Genomic DNA, 20212 nt, shown 5'->3' on the forward strand with positions numbered 1-20212 from the left:
GATGCACCAGCGATCCCGACCACGATACGACCCGGTCAGGATCGCTGGTGCATCGCTAAATGGTCACTAGTGAGCTGCCACACAGGCAGATCTCACAGCGATGCAGCAGCGATCTAGCGGTCGTTACTTACCTTTCAGACGCAGAGATCCTGACGTCCTCCCGTTCGCATCCACGCGTCGCTTGTCGGCGCCAGAAGGAAGCCCAGCAGGAAGCGCCCGATGAGAAATGGAGCTGCGCGATGAGCGATAGACAGCGGGGGAGCCGGTTGGAGGTAAGCATCACACATAGAGATATCGCTGCTGCGTCACCAAATCGGTGATGCTTTAGCGATATCGCTATGTGTAAAACCCCCATAACATTGGGCTCGTTGCTCCGGTTAAATACCTGAGTATTCCAATTTGCTTGAAACGAGCACCCGAGCATTTTAGTGCTCGCCCATCACTAGTGATAAACTATACCACAGAATCTATATACATGACAAATATACAGCACAGGGTTGGAGCCTGTACACAGATACAACATATATAGTGAGAGTAACCTGGATCCCTATTAAATATGTGTTTACAATATGTGAACACATATTTAAAATGACGTGAATGTGGCCCACCCATGGCTGAAATCCTGCCTACTTGCATTTAGCCATTTAAATTGGTGAATGGGCAGAGTTTAGGTCAGGTGGGCGGAGTTACATTTTCTGAACACTGGAATTTTACACCAAGTGAGAGCTATTCAGAGAATTCAGTGGCTTTCACTGGGGTGCCGGCTCCCATCGTTCACTGCAGGGAGCCATCTCTTTCTACTGGATTGTTTATGAATGACCCATCACTACTGCCCAGTTCCACCATAGTAATGGCAGACATTGTATGTGTCCATGCTCTGTCCTCCACTATTACACAGTGATGGCAGATATCTGCTCACAGCCCTTGTTCCTATATGATACAGTCACTAGCACCCCAAACTCATGAAGATTCTGTAAAATACAGCAGTAATGTGTGATATATCAACCATGTCTGCAGGGAGGTCACACAGGAGCAGCTTCTGCAGCGTGTGAGGTAAGTTGTAGCAGACACATGATGTAACATGGTGGCTACATGAATTTATGAGGTAATATTGATCTCATATATCATGTAGTAGCTGATACTACACAAATACACAATGTCTGAGGTGAATGTGGAGTAATATATCAGCCATGTCTGCAGAGAGGTCACACAGGAGCAGCCTCTGCAGTTTCTGAGGTAATTTGTAGCAGACACATGAGGGACCATGGCGGCTACATGAATTTCTGAGGTAAAATTGATCCTATATATGTTGTAGGAGCTGATACTACACTAGTACACAATGTCTGAGGTGAATGTGGAGCTGTAGATCAGCCATGTCTGCAGGGAGGTCACACAGGAGCAGCATCTGCAGTTTGTGAGGTAAGTTGTAACAGACACACTGAGGGAACATGAATTTCTGAGGTAATATTGATTCCATGCATGTTGTAGGAGCTGATACTACACTAGTACACAATGTCTGAGGTACATGTGCTTCTATCATTTGTAATGTGAGGTGATAACCCCAGTATTATACTCCCTGATACTGCAGACATGTTTCTTCCAGTTCAAACGGTGAGAGAAAGAGGGAAAGAGGCAGAGTTACCTCTTCCATATAAGCCTCACCCTCCTCACAGTAACATACCAGGCACAGACATACTGGGCTCCTTCATCTTAAAGCAACATTACTCCTGCTTAAAATCTACATCACTATACAAACAATGCTGCATGAGATAAAGGTCCTCCACACCTCCCAAAGTCATGTCCTCCTCTGTTTAGTGCTCCAGTGCACTCTTTCTCTGCAATTTGCCATCCATTCTTTTTCAGTGGGTGTTTTCTCTCTCTTAGCATTCTGCCAGCACTATGATTGCTGGAACTTCTTTTCCTACCCCTCCCAGCATGCACTGCAACAGTCAATCTGTAATGACTTGACTGCCCCAAAATGAAAAGTCCATGCTCGGGTGCTAACCGAGTGTCTTCGGCGTGTTCGGATAATATGTTCGAGTTCCCGCGGCTGCATGTCTCACGGCTGTTTGACATTCGCAACACATGCAGGGATTACCTAAGATACAGGTAATCCCTGCATGTGTTGTGGCTGTTGAACAGCTGTGAGACATGCAAGCACGAGGACTCAAACATACTTTTCAAGCATGATGAAGACACTTTGTTAGCACCCGAGCATGCTCAGATAACACCTTATCTGACCATGTTCGCTCATCACTAGCAATTAGTTAATACTCTTGACAACAGGCACTGGACAGCAAGTTAGACAGAATAATGACATCTAGTTGCAATCATTTTTCAGTGATTTTTCGGGGGTAAGACAACTTAATTTTTAATTAAAATTATTTGCTTATTTGACTACATAGAACAATATTTATCAAATCACATGGGATCAAGCTGTGTGAAAATAGTCATCATTTAAGAGTTTGCAGCACTTTTTACCATTTGGAACCCAATTCAGACAAATTACACAATGGTTTAATGCTCATTTCAGTTCTTACCAAGAATAACAGCTCCGAGGTACTTTCTCCCCATAGTTATAAAATATGCCATTTTCGACACAGCCACACTGAGCCACACATTTCATAGTATCTTCATTTAAAAAGGGTCTAGATGGTGGGCATTTGGGGTAACAGCCTGTAGCATGAATGGAAGAGTTTAGCTAAGTATGGTCCAGTATTAGAATATAACATACATTAGTAGTACAATACATATCTATACCTTTTCAGGAGTAAGCTCCTACTTTATGAAGAAAATAACAAATTGGCAAAAATATACAATAATATATTGTCAGTCTGCGTAAACAGTGGAGGTCTCTTTTGTGTAAGTACTAAACACTGCAGCATGATTGCTCTTTGGCAGATATACAGCAAACCCTATGTGAATCTTTTGCAAAATTCACATTTGTTGCCTTAAAGTCTTGCTTTGGCTGTCATGCTTTGTATTAAAGATTAAAAACGTAAAGAGGGTTGTCCGGTCTTATGCTACAAGACTGCAGTCATTCTATGTGACTGCAAACTTGTGAATCCTCACATCGCAAGCATAGCGCACTGTTCTCCGGTGCCAATGCAAGTGTACTGAGTGAGACTGAAAACAGTCTAGTCGGAATGTGACCGGGAGTTTGCATGTCCCATACTTGTGGTCACATGACCACCCTGCTGTTAGCACAGACACTGGAGAATAATCACAGCACAGTGCACGCAATGTGAGGCTTCACAAGTCTGCACTTCAGACTTGTAGCTTAAGACCAGACAACCCCTTAAAGCATGAACATCCACTGATTAGGAGTTTTTGGTGTGGAATCTGCAATAAAAATCTGCTACTAATCGGCCATGTCTGAATGTGGTTTTAAAGAGGTTAACAGGGAGTTTTAAAAATCAGTCCAACTGCATTTTCACGGATCCGACTTCCCCTAACTGTTTTTGGACAGTTATCAGGTTTCCTGATGAGGCTGTAGAGTTCTGGATAATGTGGCCAATCTGGAAAATGCTGTCTGGACCTTTAAAATTACATGTGTAAAAGTGACCTAAGGCTAGCAAATGTTGAAATAATAAAATAATCATTATTCAACTATTTAATTCCATGATGCCAAACACATTTAACAGGTAAATAATGGTTATTTTTATCTACATAACACATTTGCTGCTCTCAGCCTGAATTTTACAAATCTAGGCAAGACATTTATTTTTAAAACGTAATGAATCATCAGAAAGATCATTTCAATTTTCCACAATGTTCATTCTTTTTTTAGATTTTGACAACATAATCTACTAATAAAAATTAAAAGTCTATCCTGTATCTTTCTAAAGAGGGGATTTAGTGTTGCACTGAAATTAATGGAATTTACCTGAAAAAGTACATTTGTCTAGTTACCTTCACAGCCTGAAAGTTCATGTAGGCACTCTCCTTTGGGGTTTCGGCAAGTTTTCATGCACTTATCACCACAGGCTTTATAATGCCATTCACATTCTCCAACGTCATTGTAGTAGTCACAAAACATAGCTGGTGAAATAAGGGAAATTCTCTAAGTATTCACAATTTCACAGGAAAAGAATCAATATCCATATTAGCATAGGCACACAGTTTTGTCTGACCCACAGTTTATTCATTTCGATGAACGGCATCTTTAGAGCCTGTTAAAGAGATTTTCCACTGTCAGAAAAATGGACCTCAAATCCTGTAAAAAGCTCAAAATAACAAACACAGCCGTTACTCACCCTACTTGAGTACACCGCCGCTCACCACCGCTGCTCCAGTCTCAGTGATTAGTTACAGCTGTGATGCGCTGTCGATGTGACATCACCACTGCAGTCAAAACAGCGAGACCTGAGCAGCAGTGGAGAGGGAAGATGAGTACCTGCGTAGTTTCTAAATTTAGGCTTTTTACAGCGCTTGTGGTCCTCATTCCTGAAAGTAGAAAATCCTTTTAAACTGGTTGTCGGGACTTAGGCTACAAGCCTACAGTCACTCTATGTGACTGAAGACTTGTGAATTCTCTCCGGCACAGGAAGCAGAGGATGCGTGACCACAAGTTTGTGATCATGTGCCAACTAGATAGGCGTGACTTTGCTCAATACAAGTATATTGAGCAAGGCTAGACAAAGTTTTGTCAGAATGTGACCGGAAGTGTGCAAATCGTATACCAACAGTTACAAGACCGCCCACTTCCAGCTCCAGCACCGGAGGGAGAGTCTTGACAGTGTGCAAGTTGTGAGGATTCACTAGTCTACAGTCACAAAGAGCCATTGTCTGGCTGCAAATGTTATTGCTGCTGCTATGTGAACAATCATTGACCGCAGAAGGGATACTAACTACGCCTGACCACTGTGGCCATTGATTGCTAAGATAAGGTCCTGTGTTGATATGGCACGTGTGCTGCTACAATGAAATCATGTTGGTGGTGGATATTATAGCAGCAGAGCTGCATTATTGGGGATCATACACAGATCAAATCCACCGTAGATCGATTAAGAATATTTTCTCCCCCGAGTTAACCTGTGGGTAGAATGGTGTTTTTCCCATGTGTGTAGATAAAGGTAGGGGTGCATTTTCTTATCTCAACCAAGAACTCCATCAAATTTAGAAACAAGGAGATGGTCAGAGAAACATTCAACCTTATTCCAAAAATTATACATTTTGTTACTAAATTATCTATACCCCACAATGTTATGTGTACTGAGGAAATCATCCAGCCCCTTTTTTAAAAGCTGTTATAGTGTCTGCCATTACGACCTCTTGTGGTCGGCACTCCACTGATCTAACTGTAAAGAACCCTTTCCTATTTAGCTGCACGAGTCGCCTTTCTTCCACCCGTAGTGAGTGCCCTCTGGTCCTTAGTATGGTCTTGGAAGGTATAAGTCGTGTGCCAGTCCTTTGTACTGACCACACATATATTCTTCATAAAAATGAGTTCTCCTCTAAAGACTCTTTAATTTAAGCTAAAAAAGCCCAACGTTTCCATTCTCTCATCATATACGAGACCTTCCATCCCTTGTAATATAAGAGAGGTCTCCATCCCTTGTAATAATCTATTTGTCACTGTTGAACTGACTCTAACTTCTGAATATCCTTTTTAAAATGTGGACCCCAAAACTAAGAATGTTCTGAACTGTATGCCCACCTTAATGAATAGTATTAATGGAAATCATCATGTTTTAAGGGTACTTCACACATGGCGAGATCATTAGCGACATCGCTGAAACGTCACAGGTTTTGTGACGCAACAGCGACCTCGCCAGCGATCTCGCTATGTATGACACCTAGCGGTGCCCGGCCCCCCACTGCGATATCGCTGATCATGCTCGAATGTCCTGGGCCATTTTTTTATCATTGGTGTCCTGCTGACCAGCGCGCATCGCTGTGTTTGACGCCATAACAACGACGAGCGACCTCGTTGGCGACTCAGAACTCAGGGACGCAGGCTTGATTTTGTTTTGTCTTTTCAATGCCCCTCAGCTCCGATTGGTGGTCTCAAATTAGGATCTTTGTAGCCTTTCCTTTTATAGCTCAGCTATCAATTATATGCAATCATAACATTTAACATGTACAGTAATAATAATCGCGTGTCCCCGTGTCACTGACTGTGAATCCACGAATAAATAGCGCACTGGCGACTCAGACAGGGACACTGAAGCAAACTGCATAGTGATAGCGCAGTAGTGGCCACCAATTGGAGCAGAGGGGCGTGGAAAAGGCAACGCTGAAGCACGCCTATCGAGATCTGAGTCATCAGAATAGCTGCTGTGTGACAAGGTCCCAACAATCACCGAGGTCGTTATACGGATCGCCGTATCGCTGCTGCGTCGTTGAGTAGATCTGCCTGTTTGGCAGCTTACTAGCGACCATGTAGCGATGTACGATTGATCCTTACCAGGTCGTATTGTTGTCGGGATCGCTGGAGCGTCACTATGTGTAACGGGACCCATAGGCTCCTTGTGCGTCATCTCTCAGACTACACAATATCCTGCTATTTAGGGAAGCTTGGTGACACCTCTATTATGAACATTTAGGAGAACGAAGAAGAAGGAGTACACCTGATACAAGAACTATGCAATTTTTAGCAAATGTTAAATATTTATGTAAAAGTGGAGGGTCGATATAAACATTTAGAAGACACTATAATTACATGTACGGCTGTTTGGTTGAAACTTGGATATTGCAATTCAGGATTACTCCACAAGGGAGCGCCCCATACATTCATTTTTTTTTTTTTTTAGTAAACCTGTTCACCACTTTTTATACATGCAGTAATGACAGCCATGCTGATAGTAGCTGTATTTTTCTTGTAGAAATGTACTATGTTTTGGCTTAAAGTAAAGTTAATTAGTTGCAGATTTGCAGCGTGTTGCTACCATTGTGACCTTGGAAATTGCATTTATTTTATTTATTCTTAATACTTTGCTTATATAGCACCACCATATTCTGTAGCACTTTACATACATTTTCATCATGTTAGTATGTCTTTGGTGTGTGGAAGGAAATTGGAGAACTTGGAGGAAACCCAAACAAGCACGGAGAGAACATACTAACTCCTAGTACATATTGTCCTTGATGAGATTTGAACACAGGACCACAGCGTTTAAAAATAGAACAAAAAAAGAAAATTCAAACTCTTGGTGTTTTTACATCCATCTTAAAACATTGTAACTTGTGAGACTACTTAGCGAAGAGAAAGAAAAAGATGTGCTTACAAGTATGGAAATTGCACATGAGGGTCACATGACGAGTGCCCGGACTGTGAGACAGTAGAATCCTAACTGTTAGTATATTACACAATGAGGAGATTTAACAAGTTACAGTTCCTCTCAAATGTTATTGTTTGGTAATCAGAGGTGATGAAGGGAAATTTAATATTGATATTTAATATCAATGGCCTTCTAGAATGGCTATGTGTTATAGTTCTCATACACATGAGGACGCATGGGATATAATGGGCACGGAGCGTCATTCAACTATTCAATCATGTGACAAGTCCCAGGCTCCCTGACATACAAAGCTCTTCTGTCTAATACACTCATTGCCTGGCCATAACGATATCATCTAGTTCACCCCCTCCCCAACACATTTTCTCCCGATGAAGAGATAATGAAACGTGCGTTGGGGTGGCAGGGACAGCAAGCAGTGATCTTACACGTAAGTGTATTTTTTTAAATCTATGTCCTTTTTTGTGCTTAATACTTGGGAGGTTTTACCCATATATACTTCACTATAATGGGGACTGATTCTTAGTCTGATGCTTTATATATTTACCTAAACATGTATGGACTATCATTGCTTGAATATATGTGAATCCCTGCAATGGTGCCTAGCAGCCTCTGTACTTAGCTAATGTTGTGATGCTATTTTTTTTAAACGTTCAAATAAATTTCTTTTTATGGGTTATTACTCTATGAGCTTTCCTTGCTCTTCTCTTGTCAAATTAACTATTTGTGTTCTGCTAACCATTTCATTAATATTCATGGATATTTTGCTATATACTGGATTCACCCATACTGTTTTTGATTCTGTTTTTCTGCTATTTTTCTGGGTCAAAGTCACGAAGGACTAAATAAAATTCCTTATTTCAGATCATGATGTGAATAGTATTCAGACTTACGGCATATAGTTGGTGTTCTCCAATTTATACATATTCCATTTTCACTGCAAGCTTGGGCGTATAACGCAACAGTAGTGCAAAAGCATTCACAATCTCCACCGGTATCACAGGCACACGAGTCACTAATGCAAGATTCATAATACGTGCTGGGATCAACCTATGGATAGAGATAAACTGATTGGTACAACTGCCAAAGTCTTCCAGGCTCCCTCCAAGAGATTATGTCTTTTGTGCTTTTTTTACCAAAGTAACTAAATATTTAATAGTAAGAATTAAAGAGTAGAAAAAAATGCCAGGAAATTGGTAGTTAGTTTTATCTACACATGAGAAATGTGTTGCACAAAATTCTATGACTGCTCCAAACATCTAAAAGGGCTTGTGAAAATTGCGAATCTATACTCATATATGTGTTTATACTGCCTCCCCGTTAAGGCAAAAGACTGTGGGTGAATGTATGAAAATTGGTGATTCGTAAGTCAGTTTTGAAGGGGTTGTCTGGTTTAAATCGATAAGTCTGCAGTCACTCTGTGTGACTGCAGAATTATGAACGCACTGTGCACTGCAAGAATTTGCCGATTTCTGAGCCATGACTGGACGGTATGTATCAGTTACATATTCTCCCAGGCAATGAGCAAGGCCTCGCTCCATTCACTTGTATTTAGCAAGGCCGCGATCCGTATAGTGATGCGACCGTCCAGTGGGCATGGCAAATTGTAGGGTGTTGCCTCTCTTCATACAATGGTATGGAGCGAGGCCACGGCCACTGGCCGGGCACTGGCTGAGAGTATGTATAACACATACATACCCGCCAGTTCCAGCTCAGAAACCATGTGGGAGCTGGAGGGATTCACATGTCTGCAGTCACACTGAGTGCCTGCAGATTTATCGATCTGGAACGGACAACCCCTTTAATGTGAAGTTAGCTAGACACGCACATTCTTTAATAAATTTAGCACAACTCTGGCCATACACAGTATGTGCCAGAATCTGGGATCTAAGCAAACTAAAAGCTAGAACTTTTATCAATTTCTGGCAAAAGGTATAGTAAATACTTTATTGCTAAAGGAACTTGTGAATTTTTCAAAGACATGTTAGGATGGAGAGAAAAACATTGCAAATGGCACAAATATGGTGTGTGCTATTGTTTGTGACTTTTTCCCTGCTGTAATGAACACTTCCCTATATGTTTCATCAAGGAATAGGGGAGCAGTGTTAAAGGCTCTTCTATGGTGAATAGAGGACCTGTGATAGGCTTGGGCTCGTCTTTCATTAGTTCAGTGAGTTAAAAATTAGAGTAATTTGTTCATTGTGGAATATCATTGGGCTGAATGCTGGAGCAAGAGATAAGGAAGTTCTTGGGGTCCCATAGGCAAAAGTAACATCATCTAGGACTTTCAAATTTTAATACTTATCACCTAGCAAAGCATCATCTAGCAAAGCTTGCAAAAAGTCACCGAAGTAGATATGGAGGTGATGGAGATAATTGTTGCTGTTTCAGGGTAGTGGTCTGCACTACAAAGTGTGAAGAGCAACCATCAAGCATAGTGCCACCTCTCATGTACTGCAACCATCAACCTTCTGTAACCTAAAGTGAGTTGCGCCATTATGGCTTGAATAAGAAAGTAAAATCCTTTCAACTAACCTTCATCTGCATCTTCAAGAGGGACTCACAACCATAAACTTATACAGACACTGAAAACAAGCCCATGCAAAGATATAAACTGCAAAGAATCTGTTATGTCTGAATACAGTCTAAGGCATGTCATATATGTATGTTGAACTGATCCTCCACAAAAGGAGTTTTATAAATATTTATTACTGTAATTGGTAAAATGATAAAAAAAATAATATGTACTGTTATTACCTAACTTCTACTTGGATATAATGTAGGGGAAGTGGGAACTATTAACTTCATACAAGAGTGGCTAGGCCCAGGAACATTTATTAATCATTAAGTCGGATCTGTCATCAGATTTCCAAATACAAGTTGTATATATTATTGAATAGATTTTTCATACCTTATGAACCTGGTATATTTATTTTGGAATTCCATGTCAGAATGACCGTATAATCCTGATATTAGGATGAGCATTTTAGAAGTTCAGATATTGAGTGAAAGCTCATGAATCCAAATGTATTCTATTCCCTCCAACTATGACATCTCTGTCTGTCCCCTCTACTTCTGTTTTACTCATTGGCCAACCCAGAGTGGACAATTCAGTAGCCCTGTATTAGTTCTGGGATTTGTGACTCTGGACGGTCCAGAAGCTATGGAGTTACATTCAACTAGGTTGTGTTTATTCCTGATGTTAGCACAGACTGGTGCTGGTCACTATTTTTGCCCCTGTAAATCAGTTCCCACTGCCAGTCCATATCTCGGTTGTCCTGGTATACACCTCTGTGCTGTGCACCCATGTTTTGCTCTGGTTTTCCCATTCTTTGACCTCAGCTTGGCATTTTACTTCCTGCTTGCCATACAATTTTGTCCATGATTTTACCTCCTGGTTCTGACCTGACTACCTGACTATCCTTTTTGCCAGCTTGCACCACCAAACAGCAGCTAAACCCTTGGTCCCAGTCCAGGGACCCCTGTGTAAGTCCAGATCCCTGTACAGGGGTCAAAGGGTGAAGGCCAAGGTAAGCACTGGGTTGTGGAAAATACAGAAGCTAGCTCCAAGCCTGTGCCTGTTCGTGGTAGCCATGTTAGAGCTGCCAGTGAATTGAGACACCAACTTAGTCTGGCTCATAACCGCAGCTTATAATGAGCAGTGTGAAATCTCAGCAGCGGAGGGGGACATTGAGGAGTGGTCAATAAGCCTAAGTAGGCAGAGATTGAGTTTAAAGTCTCCCAGTCAATACAGAAACCATATTTTGTGTAAGAGATTCATATAATATTGCATAAAATGTATCTGTGAAATCTGGTGACAGATCTTCTTTAAGTTCCTGTGGCTTATACAGAGCTAACATTTTCCACAGCAGTATACAGAAGGTGTCTTTATATGATTACATCAGCCCACATCCCTGATGGGGTTCTAAACCTTATCGAAGGTCAAACGATTAGTCTGTACAGATCAACATATTTTGGTATTTTGTAGGAAACCCAAGAAAAATAAAAAACATATGCAAATGTTGTCCTTGGTTAGATGCAAAGCCAGGACGCCAGTGCTGCAATCAAACAAGTTCTAACCACTGAGTACTCCAGTGGAAGTGATAACCACTGAGTCATGCTACAGCCTGTACATTTAACACAAACAAGTAGAATTTTGGAAACTTTTTCTAGTTCCAAAAATTCTCACAATTCTAAACAATGGTGGCAGTATGTCTGAGAACCTTCTATAACAACTGAATTGATTCACTATATGCGTAATAAATGAAATGGTTACTGTCCATGAAAATTTTAGAAAAGTTCACCTGAGCATGGCAACTTCGAAACACCTCACTGGTAATTATGTTACACTGTCTCAGAGCCCAAGGCTTTCTGTATGGATTGATAGAACAAGGATCTTTGACGACATCCACGTTTGGACAGGTTGGAGATGTTTTCCAGCTGTTACCAAATTCCATCAGGTTCTCCACCACTGATTGACTCCTTGTAGTGAAATCATTGTTGGCATTTCCATCGTAGTTACCACAAATCCCACAGACTTTTCCCTTCATTTAATAATAAACAAAGATTTAACAACTTTATGTGGTAATTATTATACAACTTAAAGAAAAATAATTGGAAATTCTATAATTTGCCTGTGGTGTTTTTTCTAATGCTCTGTTCACATCATATGTCAAACACTAGGCATTTCTTGAGTTGTACCACAGATTGGATTATTTCAATTATTTGCCTATTTCAAAACTTCAACCATAGCAATCAAAAAGGTTATATACATGTATTGATTGGCATCACAATACGGCCACCGATCGGCAAACTTTTCCTGATCCGTGGTTGATTAAATGTCTGCTTCTATAGGCAGACCAAAGTAAAGGATATGCACCTAGTGATGTATACAAGATCACTCTGTAGGAACAGGCTGCCATTATTCTTGATAGCGCAGGTCCTGTTTACACAGGATGATGCATTGCCAAAATTTTTTGCACTGCGCAAAAGGTAATTTCACCCAACAAACAATGCATTCTGCTCATTCTTCTGTTTACGTGGCTAGATAATCATGAAAAAAATGTTTTAATAAAGCTTGTTCATGATTTTCTTGCTGTGTAAATGCAGTCCAACTTTTCTATACAAAGCCAATCATTTCATTTCATTTTTGAGACATACTTAGAACACTTAGAAAAGTAGGGTTATACCTTTTAACTATGAATTTTGAATTTTTGTAAATACATTCTGCTGCCATATGTGCCTGTGAGCAGCGCTATCGCGGCTCTCCCAGAATGTATCATGTGACCCTGGCTGCAGCCACCGATGACATCCACTGAGGTCATGTCAAATTTTGGACTTCCTGAATTCACCCAGGCGTGACCCAGTCTCACGCACCTCTTCTGACTGAATAGGGTATGGGCGGCTTTTTAACGCATGTCACAGCCCAGTATCCTCCGCGCTTTTCCAGCCAATGAAAGCAGAGGAGAGAGGGAAAGCGCACTCTGGATACTGAACTGTGATGTGAAGTACCGCCCACAACCCAGTCAATCAGAGGGGGTGTGTACGACTGGGTCACACTTCGGTGAATCCAGGAAATCCAGAAGTTGATGTGACATCAGCGGATGTCAGTGCTGGCGGCAGCCGGGGTCACGTGATGCAGACTAAGCAAGTAGCAATAGCACCACTCACAGGCACAAAAGGCAGAAGAAGCTATTATTTACAAAAGTACTTAGTTAGAAGGTGTAAATCAATTGGGGCTTTATACAAGTATCCAACCCGCAGCTTGTGGGACGCATGTGACCCAGGATCTCTTTTAATGCAGCTCAAGACAGATGATTTTTAGGAATAGTGGGCCTTTGGCTCTGTGATTTTTGTGAGAACTGTATGCACACATGCAGCATTCTGCACTGAACACTGTCGCACACAGAGCACTGTGTTAAGTTCGACACAGGACAATACCAGGGTAAGGATGTTCGTTATGGGTGGAGTTAGCATGCTCCATGCTCCCTTTCTGCTCCAACCATTGCAGCTCTGTAGCTCTGAAGTTTTTCATGTCCATGGTCTGGGTGAGAATATACTTTATACTGCAGTCTCAGTGTCTCCTATGCAATGTGTATAGACCAGTATCATGTCTCCTATGTGATGTGTATACAGTGGCCTCCTGTCTTCTATGTGATGTGTATTCAGAAGTCTCAGTGTCTCCTATGTGATGTTTTACCCAGCAATTTCATGTCTCCTATGAAATGTATACACAGAAGTCTCATGTCTCTTTTGTGATGTGCATATGGCAATTTCATTTCTTTTATGTGATGTGCCTACAGCAGTCTCATGTCTTTTATGTGACGTGTAAACAGCAGTCTCATGATCCTTATGTGATTTGTGTACAGCAGTTTCATGTCCCTTATGAGGTGAGTAAATGGCAGTCTAATTTCTATAATCTTATATGCATGCAGCAGTCTCATGCCTCTTATGTGATCTGCATATGGTAATCTCATGCCTCCTATTTCATGAATATAGAGCAGACCCAGTGTATCCTAAGTGATCTATATATGGCAGTTTCATGTATGTCATGTGATATATATATACAGTATATATATATATAAAACAGGCTCATGTTTTTGTGATATATACGGCAGTTTCCTATATACATTAGGAAGACATTCAGCATGAGTAATTTTAAAGCAAGTAAATCATAGATTACCGATAAGTTAAATTAGCGTCAAAATCATAATCTGAAATAGAAAACATTAATTCCATTATAAGTGGTTCTAAGGACTTTTAGATAAAATGAATTAGACAAAAATATATTACCTGGAAGTGTGCGGCAAGCTTCATATATATGGTTGTCTTCTTGTCCCACATGAGAATGACCCCATTCTCACTTTTTATAATCAAATACATGCCTCTGTGCGTCACAGCATAGGGAATTGTGTTCTCTTCGTCTCGCTTCACCACATCAATTTTTTCATTGTCAAGACGAAGCTCTTCACCCTTTTAATCACAGAGCTTAAATCAGTATCACGGTGATATCTACAGTAATTCTAAGCGCTTGAGAACGGGGAAGACGCTATAAAATGTCACATAGTTAAGCATTGTAGAACCACGTGGTCTGCAGTGAGCGAGACCTTAGATCTGATAAGTCTTATTGAAAATTAAAAATATGTGTTTTTTAAACAGAACGATATAATCCATATCCATAGGGTATCAGTAATTCAACTGCACACACAAAAAAGGTCTATTCTATAGGGCCCTGCAAGGATTTGGTAGTCACCAAGAATATACCTGCTTACTATAATGTGTGCAATTGGTGAAAACTAACCCTGTGCTATAGCTACACAGTGTAAAGCTGGGGCTAAATAGTGACTTTTTGACAGGTCATGTGCAGTGATGAGCGAGTATGCTCATTACTCGAGTATTCCGAGCATGCTCGGGTGTTCTCCAAATATCTTGGGTGTGCTCGTAGATTATGTTTGTGTCCCCATAGCTGCATGATTTGCAGCTGTTAGACAACCTGAACACATACAAGGATTGCCTGTTTGTTAGGGAATTCCCACATGTATTCAGGCTGTCCAGCAGCCGCAAATCATGCAGCTATGGGGACACAAACATAATCTACGAGTGCGCACAAGATACTTGGAGATCACCCGAGCATGCTCGGAAATCTCGAGTAACTAGCACACTCGCTCATCACTAGTCATGTGGCCAAAGTTCACTTGATGTCGTTGCTACATTGCAATGCAATGCGAGTCAATAGTATTGCAACCCCAAGTGCAACAAGCAAATTGCAAAAGGTCTAACCATGCTGGATTTTTTTAACAACTTGCTTGTCGTAACCGCAGAACTCTCAGGGTTGCAACGTGACCCCATTAACTTCTATTGCATTGCAAAGTAGCAGCGACACCTAAAGACATTTGTCTGAGCAACATATGTCACAGCAAAAGTCGTCATATTGCGACAATGTAATTAAACTCCAAATTTATAAGGGTGGCTCGTATTGGATAATACATTTAATGCATCTTCTGTTGTGTTTAACTTTGCATTAATTTTGTGCCAAAATGCAGCACAATTTGGATTATTATCTACAAAAGGCACAATGAAGTAAATCTGGCAGAGATAAAGAGCGCTATGATCAATAAAACAGGTGTGAATGGATAATGTCTGGGTCGCAATGCTGTTCCCTATTATTTTACTGCTAATTTAGACATTTAGAAAAACAGAGGTGGACATATCATCGGTGTAACCTGTGCAGCTGCACAGCTGCCATAGATGTAAGGGGGCCCATTTCTACCTCCAAAGCATTATGATGACCTCTTGGTTCTGCAAAGGGTCCATATATTGTTCTGGCTCATATTCCCTTTTCTGTCTGTGTGCGCCGGTGTAGAAAAGTACCATATATACAATTGCAACATAGTATTACCCATAAGTAATAGAAATATAGTATGGAAAAAAAAAATTCCAGTACAGACTACAGTCTGGATCATCCTATAGTCTGGATCATCCTATAGTCTGGATCATCCTATAGTCTGAAGCGATATGCCCAAAATACCCGAAACTCACGTATGCTTATAGTCAAATCGGGGTTTATTCCATATTCTTCAAAGCATCAAATGTGACACCTTTGGGGTTAACAAAAGTCTTTTTCAAACAGATTCTCTTTGAAAAAGGCTTTTGAGATCTAAAAATCATCACATTTGATGCTCTGAAGAACATGAAATAAACTTTGTAAAGATGAATTCGACACTCCACTACTCCACTTTTGAAGTGCCGAATTCATTTTTAGGGCTCATACTCACTGGTGCGAAAATCGGATGAGTGCAATCCGATTAAAAATCGGATTGCAGTCTGACCAATGGTTTTCAATGTGTGACATCTCATTTGCGATTTTTTTCTCAGACGAAATCGGACTGAGAAAAAAATTGCAGCATGCTTCGATTTGCTGCGATTTTCAGGTAAAAATATAGAATATATATACATAATATATATATACATATATACACACACACACAAAATAAATTATAGATATATAATATATTATATTGAAGATATAGGGAATATATATGCATATAATATATATATTATATATAATATATATTTAATATATTAATATTTTATATATGTATATCATATATAATATAAATATACTAAAAATATTATATATATATGTATATATGTATATATATATACATTTTAGTGCCAAATACAATAAGTATAGTGTTGTTCTAAATTATGGGCTTGTATTTACTAAATAAATGATTATTTCCAGGAACAAAATGGCGTAGGGTCCCTCTATAATTTATAGACAGCAACACTATACTAATTAAACCAAAAAACTATTCCACGTGGTCAGGTGGAGAAGCCTCTAGACCAATTAATTATACCAAAAAAACAAGAAAATACAGGAAAAGTATTAAAGAAGTATTAACTGAGCATGCTCAACGTCAGCAAAATATAAATATATAATCATATAATTAAATGCTCAGAATACAATCGTATATATCACAAAATCCTGAAGAAAGATAGAGGCTCATGGTGATTTCAAAATTAGTACAAAATTTATTAACATAAATAAATACATTAGATATATAAGTATATTACCTTCAGACATGGTGCGACGTGAGCATAGAGCAGGGGACAGATGGCGCTTCCTAAGGCCTCGACGCGCCTTATATATCTAATGTGATACCTGCACTAGCATCTTGCCTTTTATTATGCGGATTTGTATGCAGCTATCATACACCCTCATTGAGATATGGGTAGTTTAACAGAAATGGATTCTGATATATCAGATCGGCATTATCACTAATCTGCATGGTCGTGGTGTTTTTTCATTGACGAGCTCAGATGACTGCTTTCCCCACTATTTTTACATGTCCGGTATACGTTTATAATTCATCAGTTCACATGAAAGTATAAAATAATTGCTATGATAATTCATGCGTAATTTCATTATCCTGGACATTGTACTTTTGTCGTGAACTTGTTATCTTGTATTTTCATCCCGGACATTTTTCTCCTTCCCCCTTTCCCTTCTCCCATCTCCTGCCTTTTGTGTGTGCATACCCAGACACTCTGTTTGTCACACTATTTATGTTAATACATTTTGTAGTAATTTTGAAATCACCATGAGCCTCTATCTTTCTTCAGGATCTTGTGATATATACGATTGTATTCTGAGCATTTAATTATATGATTATATATTTATATTTCACTGACGTTGAGCATGCTCAGTTAATACTTCTTTAATACTTTTCCTGTATTTTCTTGTTTTTTTGGTATAACACTATACTAATTGTATTTTACATACATATATTTATATATATATATATATATATATATATATGTAAAAAAAGTAAAAAAATAGGCAGCACTCCAAATTAAGTGTGAAAAAAAAGTGGATCACAGCTCATTTTTCATCCTTTAAACAGCTCTGGGACAGTGTAGCGAGTTTTGAGTGGCGACTTTTGTGTTTTGACTTTTATGTGGCGAGGTTAGTGTTTGTGTGGTGAAATGTGTGCTGAGGGTGGTATATGTGGTGAAGCACGTAGTAGTGTGTGGTGCATTTTGTGTGAGTGTTCATATCCCCGTGTGTGGTGAGTATCCCATGTCAGGGCCCCACCTTAGCAACTGTACGGTATATACTCTTTGGCGCCATCGCTCTCATTCTATAAGTCCCCCTTGTTCACATCTGGCAGCTGTCAATTTGCCTCCAACACTTTTCCTTTCACTTTTTCCCCATTATGTAGATAGGGGCAAAATTGTTTGGTGAATTGGAATGTGCGGGGTTAAAATTTCGCCTCACAGCATAGCCTATAACGCTCTCGGGGTCCAGACGTGTGACTGTGCAAAATTTTGTGGCTGTAGCTGCGACGGTGCGGATGCCAATCCCGGACATACTGACAGACACACACACACACACATACATACACACACACATACAGTGGGGCAAAAAAGTATTTAGTCAGTCAGCAATAGTGCAAGTTCCACCACTTAAAAAGATGAGAGGCGTCTGTAATTTACATCATAGGTAGACCTCAACTATGGGAGACAAACTGAGAAAAAAAAAATCCAGAAAATCACATTGTCTGTTTTTGTTTCATTTTATTTGCATATTATGGTGGAAAATAAGTATTTGGTCAGAAACAAAATTTCATCTCAATACTTTGTGATATATCCTTTGTTGGCAATGACTGAGGTAAAACGTTTTCTGTAAGTCTTCACAAGGTTGCCACACACTGTTGTTGGTATGTTGGCCCATTCCTTCCTGCAGATCTCCTCTAGAGCAGTGATGTTTTTGGCTTTTCGCTTGGCAACACAGACTTTCAACTCCCTCCAAAGGTTTTCTATAGGGTTGAGATCTGGAGACTGGCTAGGCCACTCCAGGACCTTGAAATGCTTCTTACGAAGCCACTCCTTCGTTGCCCTGGCGGTGTGCTTTGGATCATTGTCATGTTGAAAGACCCAGCCACGTTTCATCTTCAATGCCCTTGTTGATGGAAGGAGGTTTGCACTCAAAATCTCACGATACATGGCCCCATTCATTCTTTCATGTACCCGGATCAGTCGTCCTGGCCCCTTTGCAGAGAAACAGCCCCAAAGCATGATGTTTCCACCACCATGCTTTACAGTAGGTATGGTGTTTCATGGATGCAACTCAGTATTCTTTTTCCTCCAAACACGACAAGTTGTGTTTCTACAAAACAGTTCCAGTTTGGTTTCATCAGACCATATGACATTCTCCCAAAACTCCTCTGGATCATCAAAATGCTCTCTAGCAAACTTCAGACGGGCCCGGACATGTACAGGCTTAAGCAGTGGGACACGTCTGGCACTGCAGGATCTGAGTCCATGGTGGCGTAGTGTGTTACTTATGGTAGGCCTTGTTACATTGGTCCCAGCTCTCTGCAGTTCATTCACTAGGTCCCCCCGCGTGGTTCTGGGATTTTTGCTCACCGTTCTTGTGATCATTCTGACCCCACGGGGTGGGATTTTGCGTGGAGCACCAGATCGAGGGAAATTATCAGTGGTCTTGTATGTCTTCCATTTTCTAATTATTGCTCCCACAGTTGATTTCTTCACTCCAAGCTGGTTGGCTATTGCAGATTCAGTCTTCCCAGCCTGGTGCAGGGCTACAATTTTGTTTCTGGTGTCCTTTGACAGCTCTTTGGTCTTCACCATAGTGGAGTTTGGAGTCAGACTGTTTGAGGGTGTGCACAGGTGTCTTTTTATACTGATAACAAGTTTAAACAGGTGCCATTACTACAGGTAATGAGTGGAGGAAAGAGGAAAGAAGAAGTTACAGGTCTGTGAGAGCCAGAAATCTTGATTGCTTGTTTCTGACCAAATACTTATTTTCCACCATAATATGCAAATAAAATGAAACAAAAACAGACAATGTGATTTTCTGGATTTTTTTTCTCAGTTTGTCTCCCATAGTTGAGGTCTACCTATGATGTAAATTACAGACGCCTCTCATCTTTTTAAGTGGTGGAACTTGCACTATTGCTGACTGACTAAATACTTTTTTGCCCCACTGTACATACATACACACATACATACATACACACACACACACACACACATACACACACACATACATACACACACACATACATACACACACACATACATACACACACACATACATACATACACACATACATACCCACATTGAGATTTATATATTATATATATATGTCTTGAATATTCTTTGTGTACAGTTTTCTTTTTACAATGCTATTTTAACATGAGTTTTTACATAGAGCAGTTCTCTCTATGTAAAACCTCATGTTAAAATCACATTGCATACGCATGTCATATGGAAAAATCGCACTGAAATCGAATTACACTCGCATGACAATGGCATAGAATTGGTCCGTTTTTTCCATGCAGAAAACGGACCTTTTTTTTCTCGCAAACGGGGATGAGCCCTAATATTACTTGTGGAGTGGAATCCTATTCATGCACCCACCTTCAGAGGAGTGCCCCTCAGC

General features: G+C 40.2%; 1 protein-coding gene across 1 annotated transcript in view; it reads right to left on the reverse strand.

Annotated features, from left to right (window-relative positions):
- The window catches only part of LOC141058202 (mucin-5B-like), a 240773-nt gene that overhangs the window by 84484 nt on the left and 136077 nt on the right, over positions 1 to 20212 (reverse strand). The window contains exons 23-27 of the mRNA XM_073554349.1: positions 14034 to 14213; positions 11546 to 11785; positions 8135 to 8291; positions 3913 to 4041; positions 2541 to 2676 (exon numbers count right to left, since the gene is read on the reverse strand). Coding sequence (XP_073410450.1) covers positions 2541 to 2676; positions 3913 to 4041; positions 8135 to 8291; positions 11546 to 11785; positions 14034 to 14213 — 842 coding nt within the window. The remainder of the gene's footprint in view (positions 1 to 2540; positions 2677 to 3912; positions 4042 to 8134; positions 8292 to 11545; positions 11786 to 14033; positions 14214 to 20212) is intronic.

This window comes from Dendrobates tinctorius, unplaced genomic scaffold (assembly GCF_039654945.1).
Source record: "Dendrobates tinctorius isolate UK_male_01 unplaced genomic scaffold, ASM3965494v1 ptg000211l, whole genome shotgun sequence".
Classification (NCBI taxonomy): Eukaryota; Metazoa; Chordata; class Amphibia; order Anura; family Dendrobatidae; genus Dendrobates; species Dendrobates tinctorius.